The 20,007-nt window shown below is 37.3% G+C and overlaps 1 protein-coding gene across 2 annotated transcripts in view; it reads right to left on the minus strand.

Annotated features, from left to right (window-relative positions):
- The window catches only part of PCSK5 (proprotein convertase subtilisin/kexin type 5), a 255,418-nt gene that overhangs the window by 205,609 nt on the left and 29,802 nt on the right, over nucleotides 1–20,007 (minus strand). For both annotated transcript variants that reach the window (XM_068667577.1, XM_068667578.1), the window contains exon 3: nucleotides 2,683–2,796. In XM_068667577.1, the coding sequence (XP_068523678.1) occupies nucleotides 2,683–2,796 (114 nt within the window). The remainder of the gene's footprint in view (nucleotides 1–2,682; nucleotides 2,797–20,007) is intronic.

Here is a 20,007-nt window from a genome sequence, read left to right on the forward strand (position 1 = left end):
AAATGCAAACCTGTACATGATAATACCTTATTACTTTCTCAATAACATGTCTGCTGCCAGCAACCTAATAACCTCTTTCTGACATAACAGTGACTGAAACCTTTAACTAACGTGAAATTCCCTTATTTTCCCCAACTTATAAAGATAAATAGGATTAACAAAAGTAGCTATGGTTACAATCACAAATGCAGTCATATGAGGATATCTGGTAATGACCCAAGTCAGTGCTGAAGTCAACTCACTCACATATTTTTAGCTAGTCTCTCTGCTGCAATAATGTAAGCACTAAGACTTCCTGATAGCTCTTAACAAAATGTCATCAAACCACTACCACTAAAGATATTGCAAATATACAAGAGTTATTCAACAGAGGTAAATGCAACCAGCCAGGGACAGTGCCTCCCCAGACAGCCTGTATATGAGGATACCTTTTTTTCAGGTACAGAAATTAAAATATTCTGAAAGTTGTACATGACCAGCAGTACAGATCACTTGTTGTCCTAGCAGGTTTTCCTTGATAGGCTGACAACAGTGAGGAAGCCATGAAGCAATATTGGTAGGCAACACAACTGATTAATTAAAAACTGCTACCTTCCTGAACAAAATTACAGGCAACTGCGATAAGCACCTATTACTAATTTGAAATGAAACAAACCAACCAAACAAACAAGCTAATTCAATTCCATTAAAAACCTATGTTGACACTAAAAAACTTGCAAATCCAGGAACATGAAGGAGAAATTACATAAACTACTATAAAACATACCGGTGGGCTTTTGCTCACTACTATTATTTTCTTGAAATTTGTTTCTTTCTATTCAAACACAGAGTTGAAAGTTTGTAACAATAACAGCAGGCTACCTAAGGTTAAATCACTGCTTTTTTGCTATTTTCTAGTTTTAATTGAAAAAGCTAAAAAAAAATAAAAAAAAAAAAAAAAGAGAAAATTGAGAGGACACTGTTACAATCTACTGCCATTTATTGAAATCTGTCTGTCACCTTATGCACATATTTATAGGATAGGTAGACTGAATAAACACATGTGTTAGAAAAGATAACAAGTACACACATTAAAATCATCTGGAAAAAAGTCCTGTCATGATCCAATTACACAAAATTATACAGCTTTCACAAAGAACTTCTGAGAAGTATTATATTTTGAATAAAAGCTGTTTTCAAGGTGGACAATGAACTGCTTAAAAAACCCTCTGCTGTATCAACACAATGCAGCAATTAAAAAAATGAATTTCTACTGTAGGATAGAAATGTAGGATAGATACTGCCTCAAACACTGAAATCTCCAATAGTTCAGAAAAAGTATGATGGAAGCACTTTTCCATGGGAAAAGATGAGTCAATAGTACAGTTCTTTAATAAAAATGAGAGGAGTTTTGGAATTGAAGTTATTACTTTGCCTCTTATTAAAATACTGGAGTTCTGGAAACTGAAAAGCAAAGCTACTATACTTGTTGGCTGGTGACATGCTCATGTGTGAAATATACATGAAGATGAGGATTTCTGGCTATCTGCATTTATTAAGAGCAACTGTTTAGAGTTAGCTGCAAATTGCTGTAACCCTTCTTTCCCTATTATTTTATTTATTTATTTTTATTTTTTTAAATTTTTTTTTGCATGCAACAATGAACTACAAGTCAGAATGAAATTAATATAAAAATGATTTAAAATATTTGTTATGCTGTGTTAGGACAAACTTATTTATTCACATAAAATAATAAACTAATGCTTTGGAATTAACAAAAAGTCTGAAAAGACAATGTCTACTTACAGGAAAATTATCCTTAATATTGTTGCCAGAAAGGCATAATTTCCTCCCTGTCTGAAGCAATTAAATCTATCAAGTCATAAACCTTCTGAGTGTCCTGCTGCCGGTGTTGACGTAGTGAAAAAACAAGATGCAAGGACTTAGAACTACAACAACAAAACAGCAGGGAAAGGGTTCAAGTCCACAACAATGTAAATGGGAAGGTGTCAGCTAGAGACAATTGCATAACTTGTTACCCCCCGACTTTCTTGAACTAAGTATAGGATTTTTTATTTGTTCATTCCTAGGCAAAATGAAGACATTTTAAAAAACATAATGACTAAAGAAGTTTCACTGCAGGCTTTAACTGTGACTACCAGGCAAAAAGTTAAATAAAAGTTTGCTCAGAAAACACACAACTCATGTCAGATGCAAAACAGCACAAACAATCCATTTATTTTAACAATGCAATTGTTCATTACTAAAAAGAGTATAATTATAACATTCAGCAGAGTTCTGGGCTCTTTTCTCCTGTTTCAGGACACAAGACATTTGTATCACATTAATGTTTGAGACAGTGAATTAGGCACATTGAAAACAAGTGGTTTCACCGCTCTTACAGATTGTGGCTAAGTTCCTTCCCTTCTCACTGCTGAAAGTCTATCCTCTAATAAGTAATTCCCAAGACATCTTGCAATAGGAAGCATTCATGAATGAATGCATTAATAAAAGTTTCCTATTGCATGGCCCACTGGGAATTCTTGTAATACTTGCAAGGAGTTTACAGACCTTCATTAGTTACATACTAATGTAACTAATGTTTGCTTCTTCTGAACACAGTATTTTTCCCTGTTTCAAAATATCACAGCAGACAACTAAATGCTGGCATGAAACAAAGCCAATGACTCTTTATGTACTTACCATGTACCACATGCTTGGCCACTTGGGATCATTGAAATAAGTGGATTGGGTACCTCCAGGTTTATAATCCCTCTTTATCCTTCTTTTAACCACCTGCTGTTGTATCCACTCCACCTGCCAACCAGGAAAACATTTGGTAAGTGTTAGGGTTCCATGGAGATTATCAAGAAATGTGTGAAATCTTGGGAAGTTTCCCATTACCATCGTCCAAGACATATTTCATGTTAAAGAGTTCATTTTGGCAGTGGGAATGCACAGCTCACCTTGGCATATGGTTCACTAGGGAATATGTCCAATTTAGTTAGTGCTACAAATCTCCTTGAAAAACTACTTAAATCCCCTGCTAGAAAGATTTCATTGGCGATCATCTTTTGCATGCTATTATTATATTATTTTTCATTATTAGAATAGAACCTTTTTCAAATTTATAAAACCAATTACTTTTACAAAGCATAACAGTACATTGCAATGAGAAATTAGCTGAGTTTCTGATAGTTTTCTTTTTTCATGTAAGCCCTGAAAATAAAAACTTCCAGTAAAATATTCAAATGTTGTGCTTAACCAATATCTAGATCATCTTCACCACTTGGAGTGAATTAAACTGTATTTTTAGTAGAGCGACTCTTTGTCAGGATTCTCTCAACCAGGTGCTCTGGAACTTTATTTGAGCTACTAGTACAGGGAGAAAGAGATGGGTATTGAGCACAAGGGCAAATTAAATGACATCAACAAAAAGTGCTTGAAACGAGAAAGCAAAAATAACGGTTAAAAACCTAGTTCTGAAAATCATATTCTTGTCTATCTGATTGTTCTTCATAGATTCATCACACACTCAGAAAGGGCGACACTGAAAATGATATCAACCTTAGAGTAGATCGGACTCTGCAGTCATTTCTGCATTAGCTAGTCTAAATGGGAGTTAGTTTCTATAAATGTAAATAGTATAACTATTCACAGAGAAACCTAGGTTATATTTACACTCATCTAGCTTCCTGACAGCTCATATTTCTGCTGAATTGTTTCATGGGATATAACTATAAAAATTCAATTCAGCTCTCCCCAAGCAAGACAGCCATTTCCTCCTAGCACCCAACTCTGCACCTTTAACTTCTGCTGTTTATGAATACCTGTGTATGCACACACACATACATATAAAAGAAATTTACTCTCAGCTTACATATTTCTCTTTGTCACTTGTCAGACATGGTATTAACATTTTCTGTATGCAAGCTAATCCCCACCATGCATTCACAATTCAGCTTCAAATCATGGGGTCCTTAAAGAGACATAGGTCCACTATGAAAATAGTGGACACAGGTCCAGAAATTTTGCTTGAGATCCATACCACCTTCACCTCTATCACCCCTAACATATGGTTTTGATTGTTTTCTTTAGAAAGAGGAATTTATTTTTTTATCCTCTCAAGAATTAACTTTAGGGTTAAGACTGTTCTTCTAGAGAAGTTGTCCAGTTTAAGAATACAGGACTATCACAAAACATTCACACAGAAATCCATTTCTCTAGTCTTCTCGTAACAATCATAAATCCTTTTCCGCTTCAAAGAAAGATTCTGCTCCTCTTTCAGCTCAAGTTGAAATCCATCTTGGTGGACACCCTCTCAAGAATCTGAGAGCTGACCATCCCCATCAGATCTTACAACACCTCTTAGAGGTTATTCAACATTCTGTTGTTCAACAGAAGTGGGCAGCTAATCAGTCTTAGGAATTTGATGACTGGAGGCCTGTGAGATGTAGAGTGTAACTGGCCAGAGGACAAAAGAGGAAGAACCAAAAGACTTTGGTAAGCACTAAGTCTTAAGACTGATGAGACAGCTTTAAAATGGGTTCACTATTCCTTTTAAGTGAATCTCTCCTACGTGAAAAAAAATCTTATAACTGACCTTTAATGAACCTTACTTCCTTGTCACCTGCTGCTAATGTACACTGGACCCTTGCAAAAGAAACTTGTTTTTCTTCAGTTTACTTCCTGCAGGTAGTCCATCCCTCCCAATGCATCCAAAGCCAGCTGAGACCATCTTAAGTACCACTTGATTTCTAACTCAATATCTGCCTGGATTGCCTTAGACCATGGGCCTCTCTTCTTCTATTACTAATATTTAACAGTCAATAACTAAAAAGCTTCAACAAGTCTGAATAAGCAAACAGGTCTGAAAAAAAATGTTTTTCAGAGCTTAAACAGATCCACCTTCCAAGCCTTATCATGAGATTTGACTGTCAGTGCTAGAAACATTTTCAGCTGAAGGAGAGGTCCCAAGATTTCTATGCTGAATGAGTATTTATTGTCACCTTGACTCATCCTTTAGCTGAAGGAATGAGTCACATGAGCATGTTACCCCGTCTTTAAAAATTACAGACAAAACTGTTTAAGTCAAAAGATTTCAAAGTGACACAAGCTACAAGCATACAGAGCACACCATGACATGTATGTTAACTCATTATGAAAACTCATCCATATCTGAGTCTGAAGAGAGGAGTTACAAAGGCCAACCACCAACACAATCTGAGGATCTGATACAGTTGTGAAAAGGTCCACAAATTAAAAACAATGAGATAGCAGAAGAGAATTAAACTTTCTACCACTGCAGACTGATTCAGGTGCACAAGCATCAATGGAAGAAGGTAGTCACCAACACTGCTATTGCCTGTGAGTCAGAGACACAAGGCATTTAGTTTGGCATTAGGGACTCCTCTGCATCTAAGCTCCTCTGAGAAGTACTCACAGCAACTGTGAGAACTATGAAAAAAACCTTCCTTTTGTAAATGGGGCCAGAGGAGTGTGAAATATTCCAGGAGGCAGCATTACCCACACAAGTTAATACCATTTCTATATGGCGGAACAAGAGGGGTTTTCCTGACAAGACAAATCACAAAATTCTTTACAATTCACTGTGAAAATATGTTTTGTCAATTTATTTACTCCATATTCAGCTGCAAATATCTGCTGATCATTGAAAAGACTGAATGTAAAGGCATCATAGTGCATATGGAGACTGATACAACCTTATATTGATGCCTCAACACAAACAAACAAAAAAAATCAATTCCTTTCCTCTTTTTTCCCTTTATCCAAAATGACATTAATGACAATTATCAGACAGTTCTTTAGTTCAAGAAATTACAAACATTGCCTCACTGTGCAATTCCAGTTTATTGGAACAATCACTTGACACATAAGGAACTCTGTATATGCATATATGTTTGTATTTGAGTACACGCTGTATTTGTACATTAGCTTGTATCAACCAAGTTAATGTGCAAGCCAGTAGTATAGCTAATGGTTAGCTTTTGAGTGATGGACTGATATTTTTTATTTACCACCTTTTACCCAAAATTGGACTGTTCTTCAGAATATGTATTTGTTGCAGGCCCTGCCCCTAATACATTCTGGATGTTTTCCATAATTCCTACTTCCTCAGCTCCTAGAAACGTTAGGGAAAACGTATGAGAGAGTGAGTAATTTTGCAGAAGAGCTGTGCAGCATGCATGTTCAGACCCAAAGCCAGAAAAAGAAATGTAACTGCTTGTCTTCACGTAAGACCTAACAACAATTTAATGTATGCATAAAATTACTATAAATAAAATAGTCATTTGATTTTGTTCAAATAGAGGGAAAAGCAAATAGCATGTCTGCATGGGAATGTGTGGGGAAGATAACACAGGTAGCTCTGTAATGATGAATATGATTTAAGGAGGGCTCATCTTGGGCATCTCTGGATATCCATGTAAGTGGAAGAGGGAAGTCAAAATGACCATTCACAGACAGCAACTGTGGACTGTCTTGAGGGAGACAGAATGCTTGATAGAGTGACCCAAAACAACATAGTATCTTTGATCACATTCCTGAGTATAGCCTTGTCAGTAATATTTTTAGCAAACACTTTCTGTTGGAAGCTGCTTAGTAATTGTTTTATGAGTATACACTGATACACTCATCTACAGTATAATTTAAAACATCCCAGGAAACCCATATTCTCATTTGAGAAGCCAATGAATAAAGTGTACTTTACAGAAAATACCACTGCTAGAGAAATATAACACTTTACTCCACTGAATCCTAAAGTTTGTTTATTTTCTCTAAAAAAGCGAAGAGAAAAACTTGCCAATAGTCTTCAGTCTAAGCTAAATTATACAATGACTGGATTATATTAATGATGACCAGGTCAAAACTCAGCAGTTATTTTAGTATCTCCTTTGAGTATTTTATGGGTATTCATGCATATATCACTGTGAATGTCTGGTATACACTGTATTTCTTTGATTCTGTATGAAAAGAGCTCATTTGTATAAAAATATTTTCTTTAAAAAAGCATCCACACTTTTTAACCTATAGGCCTTCAAGGAAAATCTCTGGAGTAATTGATTATACAGATTCCCACCTCTTGCCAAAAAGAGACTCTATGCGAACAATGAGGTGCATTTTAACATTTCCATAAAGTCACACTTACTGAGGGGGAACAGTGCACATTTTCCCATTGACTTCAGCTTCAAAAGTTCCATTTCCTGAATGTCTAGAAATCAAAGCCAAGCCAGATTGGAGACCAAACTATTTAAAAAAACAATCATCATTTCCAGTCTCCTCACTTCAGCACTCACAAGCTTGTTCTGTACATGATGCAGTTACTCTTCACAGACCTGCACAAAACAATGCTATAGAATAAAAGCTGCTCTGAGCTCATTCTAGCACGCCACTCTTTTATCCTCTTTAAATGCTAAAGAATATACTGAAATATTATCTCTATGTGAAACAAAACAATTTTCAATTTCATTTATTGAAAGTATTACTTTTTCATTCATTGAAAAAAGTAGCCCCATATAAGAACGCTACTAAGATCTCCACTGTAAGAAGTTATGACAAAAAGTTTGAAAAGCAAAGGGAAAAATATCACATGCTGAAAAAAATTAATAAATCCGCCCATTTATCAAAGCACTATGATTTTTAAAGTAAAAACACCAGACAATCTTGTGAAACAGCATTTACTTTGTTTTTCATGTATGTGATGAGAGTGTCTACTTGAACAAATATTTTCAAATTGATTAAAAATACATGAAGTCCAACATGTGAAAATGTTATTATCAAAAAGCAGAAGTTACAAGCAAGTTGAAGGCATACTCCTTTGTATTTTGAGGAAAAAAATGCACAAGGAAAAAGCACCCTAACTCTGAGGTAATATATGCATTTCGTAACAAAATCTATTATTTTTATGTTGCAGAGTTAAACATGAAGGTGTGGGTCTTCAGTCTGTGAAAAAGAGTTGCTGAAGGACCCAATCCCAAACATAATCATGGCTTTATTCTTCATACTGCCATAATTCACCACATCATTCTGCCACATGAACAGTATAGATTAAAGAGAAAGAAAACCAGAAAAAACTCAAGTAGGGAATGTATAAAGTATCATTGAGCAAGCAATGAATCTGCATGGAGTCAGGTTGGATGAGCAAAAGGCGCAACAGTTATGTAGAAAGCTGGACAGTATTCCAGCACTTTCACTTAGAACTTGACTACAGAAGGAATTGCCCCAGATGAGCATCCTGCCTCTCTGTAGGGATAGTCTCAGGCTGCACCTGGCACACCTCATCCTTCACACACTTAAAACTCTGAACAATGACATTTGAATAAACTCCAGGCTGAAAAAGGACAGGAGTGAGTCTGGTACTCTCAGAGGCAGAAAATGAGATTATGCTTGGCCCGTACCAGGCCATAAGAGAAAAATTGTTCCTACTGCTCACGGGTAGCAAAAACAGTCAGATATATATCTTAGGTGTGCCATCATCATGTTTTCTGTGACACACGCTATATTTAAACATACCATTTGACAATACTGTCCATTTGCATTTCACATTAAATTGAAGACAAGAAGTCAAAGAATATTGGAGGATATACTAATATCCAAGGGACATAACCTGGCTGTGGAACAAGTGAGACCCAAGCTGTTACTCGGCAATGCAGGGGGGATGTTTAAGACTGCTGGCACAACTCCTCTTGCCCACATGCAGAGTCATGAAAGTGAGACTCCCATAGTTGGATTACTCTGCTTAAGAGGAATTGCATATTTTTTAAGTAATTGAAAAGTAGGCTATTTTCCTAACCTATCCGTATTCTCTGTCTTGCAGTTGCAGCAGCCAATTTGCACATAAAAACAGATGAAGAGAGTTGGATAAAGGAGCTATTGACATAGGTCAGAAGCATGGAAAATTATTGCAGATGTCATTTCACGAACTGCAGGGGTCTAAAGTTGGATAAAAAGTCAATGAATCCAGCAGTGCTAAGTGATGAATTCTTGCTGATTGACAATATGCTTCTTCAGCAAGGGTCAATGACAATCCACAATCAAAGCAGTTGTCATAATTATGCTATACATAATCTAAAAAAAAAAAAAAAAAAAAAAAAAAAAACAGAAGCAGATGTTAAGACAAGTTGGATAGAGAAAGGAAACGCAGGCAAGAAAAGAAGGCATCAGAGAACACATGAGATTACTACTTAAACCCAAAGAAACACATCTTGCACAGCAGTAGGGAAAGCTACAGTGGTCTGACCTGTGGAACAAAGCCGAAATTCAATGCATATTTTTCCATCTTACAGCTACAGAAACGTGAGGCAGTAAGTGGCTTCTACCTACTTTGCAACAAACGAGTAATCCATTATAGTGCTACAGGCATATTTCCACAACTATGAGGTACACTGATGCACAGCTGTGCATGCAAACAGATCCGAAACACGCACTGCCTTTCTTCTGCACCCTACCCATCTCCAGACCTCAGAGTTCTTCACATATGTCAACACAATTCTGCCTCCAACTGTGTGTGCCAGCAAAGTCTTCTGCATGCTTCAGGAACAAGACCTGGGGAATACACAGGGAAGCAACATAAGAGAAAGTGGCACAGCCTGGCTAGAAATGGCACTGCACAGTCCTGGCCTCAAGGGAGTTTATTACCAGATGGCCCTGCTGCTAGGAGTGGCACCATACTTCAATCTTGGAGAAGCTCAGTGTGTGTGGCCAGAACTCATGTCCCGCTGGAAAGGCAGGGAACAACGACAGTGGCAGAGGCAAAAAGACCCACATTACCTCTCCTTGGGGAAGTCTCAGCAGATATTACATTCACAGGTGTGACTGTAGCAGTTGCCGAGGGAACATGACCATGACCTCCAACACACTCTCCTCTTCCACGCTGTAACAGCAAGGAGCTTAAAATTGCACAATGCACATCACAAGGCAGCTTTGAGGCAGTGCTGAGAGTAAGTCCTAGGGAGCTTGGTGGCTTCCAGCAGCAGCACCAGCTGTCCTAGGCAAAGTGTGTCTCAAGCAGCTGGGGATTTTTCTCTTCTTAGGACTGGAAGTGCCCTAGTCAGTTCAGATACTTCTGGTTCTGTTTCTAAGGTAACTCAGCCTTGGAAAAGTCGGGAAAACTCTTTGCTGCACCAGCTTGAAAGCAACTCACATGCTTATACAAGGTACTTTATCATTTATGACCCCAGGTCAGACAGTTCACCTCATAACAACTCAAGAGCTAAAAGGGAACACAGATTTTAAGAATAAAAACAAAAAACACTATAACTGATAGGTCTGTTAGGTACAGTACCTAACATTCTGCTTACACCACTACGTACAATGCTAGTGTATCTAGATGTGAAACAGTATAATAATCTAGAATTTCAGTACGTTGTGAAGATTAGCATTAACATCACTCCAAATGTAAACTGATATGTTGCAGCTTCATCTAATTAGGCCTACAATTGTATCTTAATAAACTGAAAGGCTGATGCTGAACCCAGTATCCACAAGGGAATAAAACTTCAAGCTCTCTAACCTTAATTAGCTTTGGAGTTTAACATCTGGCAGTTGAAATATACTGAGGTTTATGTTTATATTACTGTAGCCATGATGGTTTACATATATATATATAAAGTAGAATTTTTTGATGGATTTTTTCTTTCCTTAGGCCAGTCATACAAGTCTTTATAAATGATGTAAGTACTTCAGATATCTGCATGTGCTAATTTCAGATGGCTTTAAATCATTTACTAAATGACCTTTAGGAAGACAAGTCTCCCACTGAGTCAAATTTAAAAACACCAGTGTAATTCCAAAGGTGCAGATTTGGTCAAGGGTTTGCCATAGATTGTATTGTCACAGATAAAAACGACAGCAGTTTAGCAAATCCACTGAGAATTTCTGCGGTAGTAGAAATATTCCATAATTAAGTGATATCCATCAGTGGCATACCAGTCTACCAGTCTTGCCAAAGCAAATAGAGGGTGTTTTACCTGAGTAGTCTCTTCATTGACCAAAATCCCATTGAAATCATCCCTGTACAATATTGTTGCCCTCTACAAAAGATGAAACCACCACCTCTTTCCTTCTTTCCTTCCTTCTACCTTTCTACCTTTCTTCCTTTCTTACCTCCTTCCTCCCTTCCTCCCTCCCTTCACCCACCCTTTTCCTAGCATATACTTAAAATGTTTAGAATTCAAAATTGGGGAAAAAGTACATATCTCAAGATTCATTTTCAAAGTTTTGAAACACTAAATAAAAAAAACAAGAGTTTTGCTCTTTTTGGAAATATCCATGATATATTTTACACCACTCCATGTCACTAGTTCTTTGGCATTTCAGATCCTTTGTGCCACAAATTGAGGAATATTCCTGTTCTTTTCATGGCCAACTTGGATGTCTCTGATCTACCTCTCAGATCAAGAGAAGAGACTCATTAGCATTGCCTCTTCCAGAACAAGTTGTAGTGAAGAAAAAAAAAATATAATAATAATAATAGGAAACATTCTGTGCCCTTCAAGCCATTGCTGGTTTAATCTTTCTTTTTCTCTGTGTGTGACCCAAGCTTCAGCACAGTTCTATCTGTCCTGAATTCCAGTCTTGCAGCTGGCAGTGAAGTGTGCTGCTGTGAAAATACTGATTATTGCAGCTCTTAAACATCATCATCACCTACTGAAATAATCTGCAAAGCTACCCATGAAAGACACATGCAGCCAGCCTGAGGAAACATTGCAGTCCAACTGCCCAGCAAATGAAAAAGTTTCCTTTCCTGCATCCAGTAAGCTAAAGAAAAGCAAATGTTTCAACTGAAGTACTATTCCCACACCTGAAGAACTGCTGACAGTGCTTCCAGCGAGGTAGTATCTCTCAATTTCTGCAAATCAGACCACATAAAAGCTGGAGTGATGCCTGATTAATGAACCTGCTGGTTACTGCTTTGCTTTATTTTAAAGCCCTGAGTGAAGCACGAGCAACATCTTGACTCGGTAACTCCCTGACAGTCCCTGTGCACATTCTGACATAAGAAATGAGCCAAGAGCAGTCACTTAGTTATGGATTCATTTCTCAATGCTCATAATTCACAATGCTCTTCATATTAAAAATTGAGAAAAAGAAAACAATGAGCATTATTTCCAAGGCTCTCACTTATGAGACAGACTTTCCAGTTGTATATACCAAAGCTTTTCAGTCTCCAGTCAGACCATGCACATAAGGTTGCAGTGTGGTCTGTATAGTCTTGCCAAAATTTCTGTTATCTATGTTTATGTCACTTGAAAGCTCATAAAGCTCATAAAACGATGAGCTTTATGAGCTATCTCTACTTTGTCTTCTGTTACGATAAAAAAAAAGTTTCAAAAGGGCTAATATAAATGTGATTCTTCATGATTACAGGTTATGAATACTTTCTGTACCAATGCAACCTTTTTCCTTCTGGAAACTCTCCATTGCTGGAAATATTTTAATAAAAATTGGAGGATTTCTAAAAGCTACACTCTGCTTCAGATAAAAATTCCAGGGACCCATATGACATCTGGTCAAAGATTGTTTGACTGGATGACCACAATATTTCCTTTTGGTCTCACAGACTGTGAGTTTATTGGCAACTGTATTTTGGAGAAATAGTTTCTTAGGAACACCCTGGAAAACAGAAACCTGTTTAGAATTCAGAAATTCTGGCTTTATCATATGATCACATATAGTTGTTGTAACTGCTATTGACCAAACAGTGGACTGACTCTGGGTTTGGTAAAAAGACTTAAAAAGAAATTTTTAATTAAAATTATCTTAAAAAGTAAACACAAACAGATATTCTGGCCTGCATATTTATAGAAAAAATCAACGTTAATGGGAGTGACAGAATTTACTCCCCCTCAAAAAAGTGGAAAACAATAATCTAGGTTAAATACAGCTTATGCAAGCAATAGTCAACACACCAATGGATATGACTGCTTACAGTGGATTATAGGGAAAGGATTTAAAGTGAGAGTGTTTTATTTTACTCAGATGTTATGCGTATTCTACAATGCTCTGTGTGACACCAAAAGCAATATATTTCCCCAGAATAAAATACAGAGTGCTCTCTTTGCATGTGCCATTCGCAGCAGTTTGTGTTCAGCTGTCAGCACTGTCCCCATTTCACAGGTAGGGAGTGGAAGCATGTGGAGTGAAGCCGTCTGTTGATGTCCACACATGTTCAAGCTGCACAGCTGGATGCAGCGCACAGCTCCTCTGAGCAGCTGACAGGATGATGAAGATCTGCCAGTCTGAAATAGAATATCCAGCCAAGGAAAACGACTGGCTTTCCAGTGACACTGACTTTTCAAAATGATCCTATAAAAAAACGAGGTTGTTACACACACAAAGTTTGGGGGGAGGAAGGTGGATTCTTTTTGCTTTGCCTTGGGAAAGGATGTCTTTCCAGCTCCCTGTCCCTGCTCTTTATTATCTGTTAATAACTCTAGATATGATAAATTATCTATGTGTATCATCATTATTTGCTGTTTACCATTTAGATTATCTGGGTGAAAACTGCCACTAGAATTGAGTGAGATTGTTTTGTCTGTCAGAAGCAGGCAGAGAGATGCATAAATATGTTGATGCACTCCATCAGGAACATATATTGCTGCCAGAAAATTTTTCAAATGCAAGAAAAAAAAAATCTTTAATCCATTTTCTATGAATATCCTGCACTATAACCAATATCATCAGTATCAGACGAAGCTGGATCCCCTAAGGAAATGGTGTGTAAAAGCTGCTCTGTCACATTCCTACACATTCTGCTCTGAGATGCTCCTTTCCAAAGAGTGTTTTCTTTCAATCTCTCTCTCTCTCTAGTCTGACATTCTGGCATTTGGCCCTGCAGGATCAGCTTTTTTTCCAGAATGGTGCATCTTTCTGTAGTTCAAAACTAGCATCTCTTCACTTCCTCCTCTTCTGACTCTTGCTGATATCCAGCAATTTTATACCCCAGCAGCCAGAGCAGCAACTTGCTAACTCTCTGCCACTAGCAATGCAAACTGACTCTAATGACAGCAAAAGCGCATTTTGTATGACACAAGACCATTGCAGCTGTATCCCATGGCAAGCTCCTAGAACACAGATTAGGAATGAAGGGACTAATTCCCCTTGTCTATTTTTGAACATTTAGTTTCCCTGTCATTTTTCACCTATAGACCCACTTCACCGATAAAAAAATGCAGGAACGTGCTACAACAGTAGAGAAACTCAAATGTTATGAACGCCTAATAACATCCATAGACTAAGGACTGACAAGTGCTTTCCTTTTTCACTCTCCACTATTTCACATTTATAACTGCTATGATGAAATAGTTATTCTACAGATTTAAATTTCTCACACACAGATTTACCTAAAGTGTTTTTGTCATCTTTAAGGCTTTAATTACTAAAATCCTTTAGTAATTCCAGAACTGTGAGATGAATGTAACACCCCTTGCCTTTTTAGGCTGCAAATGGATCTTTTTTTTTCTATTCCTTATTTTTTTTATTTTTTATTTTTATTATTATTATTTTTAATGTATCACTTGCAGTGTGTGATCTTGCTTTATGTGCATGGCATGCCCCTCATTAAAGGTCATTTTCGAATGAGGCTGAGCACTCCCAGCTCACACAGGGAGAGGCAACCAGGCAGATGTGCAGTTATGCAAGAAAGCAACAGCCACACGTTTAGAAATCCTGACAGAGAGATGCTGAGACAATCTCATCTCTGAATGCAAATATTTTAGAAAGCAAACTTAAGGCACACAAGAGAACCTAATGATGCTGATTAACTACATGGCGTGCCTCATATACCTTGCATGCTCTCAGCAAAAGTGGCTGGGACCTCTACTAGTCCCTGCTCTCATCAATTGCCAACTGAAGACTCCTAAAGCATGCTGCACCATACCACAGTGTGCACTGCCCAGGTAATTTTTCCACCCTTTACCAATGCTGTGAAACCACCATGCTTCTGATGCCAAAGGGTCTTCTGATGAAGCAGCATAGTGAAAAAAGTTTTCCTGCCTTGCTTTTAATGTTTCTTCAAGAAACATTCAACTTTGCAGTTATGATATCCTGAAAGGTTATAATACCTAAAGACTATGGGGTTATGAGGTAGGAACTAAAGCAAGTATTCACAAATAAATAAAAAAAGTACCAGGTACTTTTATATTTTAAAAATAAATGTTAAATGCTAAAGCCAATGTTAAATTTGCTGTTAGGTGTAGTATGCACTGGACTTTTTCCTGAATCCACTCACTGTTTGGGTCAGCACTGCAGCTCCAGTAAAGATTATAGACTGGTAGAAAATGCAGGAGCATGTACTTCTTTACAACAAATATAAAGGAAAAGCTACACAAGGTGATTGTAAAAAAATATCACTTTTAAACAGGCTAGATCTAGCTTTTAAGATACCAGAATGTAGTTCTTCTTTGTTCTATGGGTGACTGTGAAAGGAAAACATCTACAAAACTGTTTTCCCTGATTTGTCTCCAAAATTTAAGAGGGACATTATATTCTGAGCCTTAAATCTGACCAATTGTGAATGTAGAACTGTATACTTTGTAAATATTTACTCCCTATATAACAAAAGTATCTCTTGAAGGGAGTTTTCCTCCTAAAGAACATTTCTATGTATTTTGAAGGTCCTAAACAAAATTTTGTAACAAGATTGAGACTACAGTCACAAATACTGCCACTGATCCTAACCTCTGCTCTACATATTTACTCAAGAGACAATGGATCTTAACAGCATAACACATACCTTGAAGCAAAAATGTATGAGTACAGTAGGCATGCACCCCAAATTCACCAAGTGCAGAGAGTTCAAAGAACTACATTTCTTAAAAGAAAAATGCTTTTCTACTGCTCTGAGCTTAAAACCTGCTTTTTTTTATTTTGTAACTATTAATGTTTATATTTTTATTATGTTTATGTTGCTTTGCAAATTTCAGAATAGATTCCATTACTTTATTTATTTTATTTTATTTTATTTTATTTTATTTTATTTTATTTTATTTTATTTTATTTTATTTTATTTTATTTTATTTTATTTTATTTTATTTTATTTTATTTTATTTCATTTCATTTCATTTCATTTCATTTCATTTCATTTCATTTCATTATTCCTTAATAGAGTCTCTTGCAAAGCACCAGGCCACAGCATACATGTTTTGTGTTTTGATTTTGATCCTCCAAAACCAGAAGGTTCCAAATTCATCAGACTCAAGAGACCAATGAGATCTTCCTCATTTTGACTATTCTTGCCTCAGGAGAGCTTAGCTACTTCTCTGAGAGACAGCTGAGCTGTTGTCTTGCTCTTCAGGGTCAGTCAACATCTTTCTCATTGATGATGAAGTGCAGAGAACACAACAGCAGATCTACCACAACCCCAATAGACTATTTCATGCTGGAATTGGGTATTAGCCACCTGGTCTGATGCTGGACTGTGACGCTGGGATAACTTGATAAAAAGGGTGAAGAAGCACTGCACTTTTTCACAGCATATGACTGTTCAAAATCTCTACCCGACTGCTTCCCAACCTGTGGTCTTTCAGTTTTCTGGCCCATCTCACTACCAACTGATGAAAATAACTACATGAAAATAGCAAGAGAATGACATTCTGCTGAGTTGTTTTGTTTTGTTTTGTTTCATTCCTCAAACCATTTGCTACACGAATTAGGAAGTGGGCCAGTTGAAACCTCTAGACTAATCTCCAATTCTTGCCCAGCGGTTAACAGGGAGATTGACATTGCCAAGGAGTTCTGTAAAATGACCTGGCAACCAGAAAATTACTATGTTCTGAAATCTAACATTTCTTTTAATGCACAAGCAATTAAGGAATGGAGAGGACGAAAACCCTTTGAGGCAGGTGCTAACAACTGCAATAATTATGATGAAACTGAAATACATGTAGGTAATCAACCAAGATCATTCATGTCAAGAAACACTTTGATTTTCTCTGAGACTGGACATTTTTCTTTCCTAAAATTATATTACACTGAATTCCTATTGGCCATTTCTCTGTTTTTAGTAGAAAACATCAATAGATAATTCCCCTAGGTAGTTTAAGTAATTATTTTTGAGGTTTTCTTTAAGTGCTAATAGAAAAGTCAGCTATCTTATGAATATCATAGCAGAATTAGACATTAACAAAGCTTTTATTCTTCACAAATAAGTCTTGGTCCCATTAGTGCTATGATTATCTTCATTAAATATTTCTACCTATTGTAGATAAATGAAGAGAAATTGCCATTATATGACAAAATTTGCTGATTGAAGAACATTATCTCCTGTTACAGCAGCATTGGATTTGGCCTGAACAGTGCAAGGGTACAACCACATATGTGATACATCCAATTCATACTTTCTGAATGTACTCTGGAGCCTTTCATCTTTAGGTTGCTGTCATTCAAGGTTCAGTTTTGAGCTGAGTTTGTATCATCCATAGGCCAAACACGTCCCATGTGTCCAAAAGGAGCACCACATTTTAGGTTGCTATTTTCTAGCTATGCCTGACCTCTTCAGTTGATTAGATGATCTTTGAAAGTCCCTTCACATTTAACTATTCTATTCTGTTCTGTTCTGTTCTGTCCTGTCCTGTTCCACAGAAAGATAAGTTGTTTCACCCTACCCTCCGTGGTTCTTCAGGTGTCATGCTGGTACAGGCAAGGGAGAAACTTGCTACAAAACACAGCTACAGTTCCACTCCAGCACTGCTCTTATCACTGGGATTTGTCACTGTGCTTTTCCTCCAGATCTAGGCACGTTGCAAACTGGAATCCAGTCCATGGTGGCTCACAAATGAAAATGAGCCTGATGCTGTCTCGCAGCCCCAGCACAGCACAATTTACCTTGATTCCTGCTGAAGCAATGGAGGCTTCCCTGGGATTTTTCCTGATGGAGAACATTTTATAAGCTAAGACTAATATACCAGGCACCCCTGTACAGAGAGATTTCAATGACCATTTCACAACCAAAATACCAACCATCTTGTGCAAATTTAACAACAACATGATGTGCACTAGAGCAAAACTAATTATAGCAGGATCTGATGCAGTTGCTTATCAGTGAATAGCAACTTCACAGCTCAGAAAGCCCTGCAAAAAGATCCAAGCTGCAGGTTGAATTGCTCAGGTTTACATGAAACTTTTTAACACTCTGGAGACAGGTACCAAAGGGAGATGTTGCTGTGGCCTCTCACACATTGTGATTCTGTTCATATTCCAACTCACTCGCAACAGACTCCACGAGCCTGATTCTTGATTTTGACTAAACTAAAGAGTTACTCATGTAAAAGCTCTTTGAGACAATTAAATTAGGAGTCCATAGTGGTAAATATTTCATTAGTTAACAACTAACTTAAGCCCACCAGTTAAACTCTGAAGATGGAAATCAGTGTGACAGTTCCTATTATTTCACTACCAAGTAGTATTGATTCTTTGTCCTCTGAGCGCTCATGCAGATTATGGCTACCCGGGCAGACTTCAGTAACTCACCTGGTCCCAGTGTTTAACACTTCTGTTACTCTGGCTAACAAAATCCTCCTGTTCACTAATGAGGTTTAACAACATAGCAGTTAGCACTGCCAACATGAAACACAACCTTACCCACAACAGCATTCTCATCAGTTTCTCTAAGCTTTCAGTCCACGATGTCAGCTCTTAAAAGCCCAAGGATTTAGTAGTTTAGTAAAATTATTTATTCCTGCTGAATTCATGTTCCTCCTACATGAAATACAAATTATTTTAAGCTTTGTTTTCTCCTTACTCAACCTCTCACTCCAATCTCAGCACATTTAAACTCACAAATAATTGGAAAACACAACCTGATGATGTTCATCCTGGCATTGAAAATTTTGACCCTCCTCTCTACTTGCAATGAACATTCTGATCTCTACTGATTAACTGTATTACTTTCCAAAGATAATCCCAACAAGAAGTGGCATAATCTTTGCCAAAGCAAGACCTTGTAGTGAAATCCATCCTCTCTCCTGCTCTTTAGCAAGCTATCTCCTGCATCAAGACAGGATATCATTTAGCAGTGTGAACTGGTGAAAGCCCTGCTGCACAGCTGCATGATAAAATATTTACTGCTGCTACTGTTCTGCTCCCTTCTGACCTCTCATGAACAGCCAGTGTCCTAGAAGTATTATGAACATGATTCTGCCATTACCTTTCCAACCTCTGAAGTCAGCCCAGACCATTTGGTGTTGTCTCCTCAGAGATAAACTTGGTAGTGTTTTACATGCTGCAGCCACCAGTCCCATTTGGCTTGTTTTGGCAGAGACAAAAACCCAATGCACACACGCTACTAACAGCTTAGCATCACCAAGTCATACAGATCTTCTCTTTGTGTGGTTTGCTGAGACTGGGTGAAAGTAGGTGTCTGGAGCAATGTTTCCAAGAGGTATTCTGACCCTGGAGCAGAGGCGGCAAAGGCATGACATTTCTGCACAATCCAGCTCAAGCAGGGCGTCTTGCTGAAATTAGGTGGCTTTCCTTCTTATTTCAATGAAAGTGAGACCAGTAATCTTTCAGCTTTTAAAATGTGAGTGTGAACCTGACCCACTAGCTAGGAGTTCAAACCACAAAGAAGCCTATCTGAAATAAATTAAAAAAAAAAAAAAAAAAAAGAGATGTCATCTCAGTTCAGACTGACAAATACTAATGCTGTAAAACATTTTCCTCATTAGTAAATGTGACATTTTACAAGAAGTTGAATTACTAATTTTACATTTTGAAGCATTGCTATGGGCCACATTTATTTTTTAGATCTCTGTTGTGATGCGGAGCACTGGGGACTTCATAAGCAAAACAGAATAAACTTTAGTTTGTATGTACACAGATTTGAGTATTTATCAATGTTAAAACTGCATTTTACTATGTTAAAAATGTATTCTACAGCTATTGCTTTGCCATTTATACTACTTGATTCTGTGGGACATTTTTCTCCATACAAGTCCCAAACTTCATTATCACAGCCCTTCAATACAAACTCTTCATCTCATGGAACAGTTTCCGTTATGAAAAGACAGC

The sequence above is a fragment of the Anas acuta genome, chromosome Z (assembly GCF_963932015.1).
Source record: "Anas acuta chromosome Z, bAnaAcu1.1, whole genome shotgun sequence".
NCBI classification, from domain to species: Eukaryota; Metazoa; Chordata; class Aves; order Anseriformes; family Anatidae; genus Anas; species Anas acuta.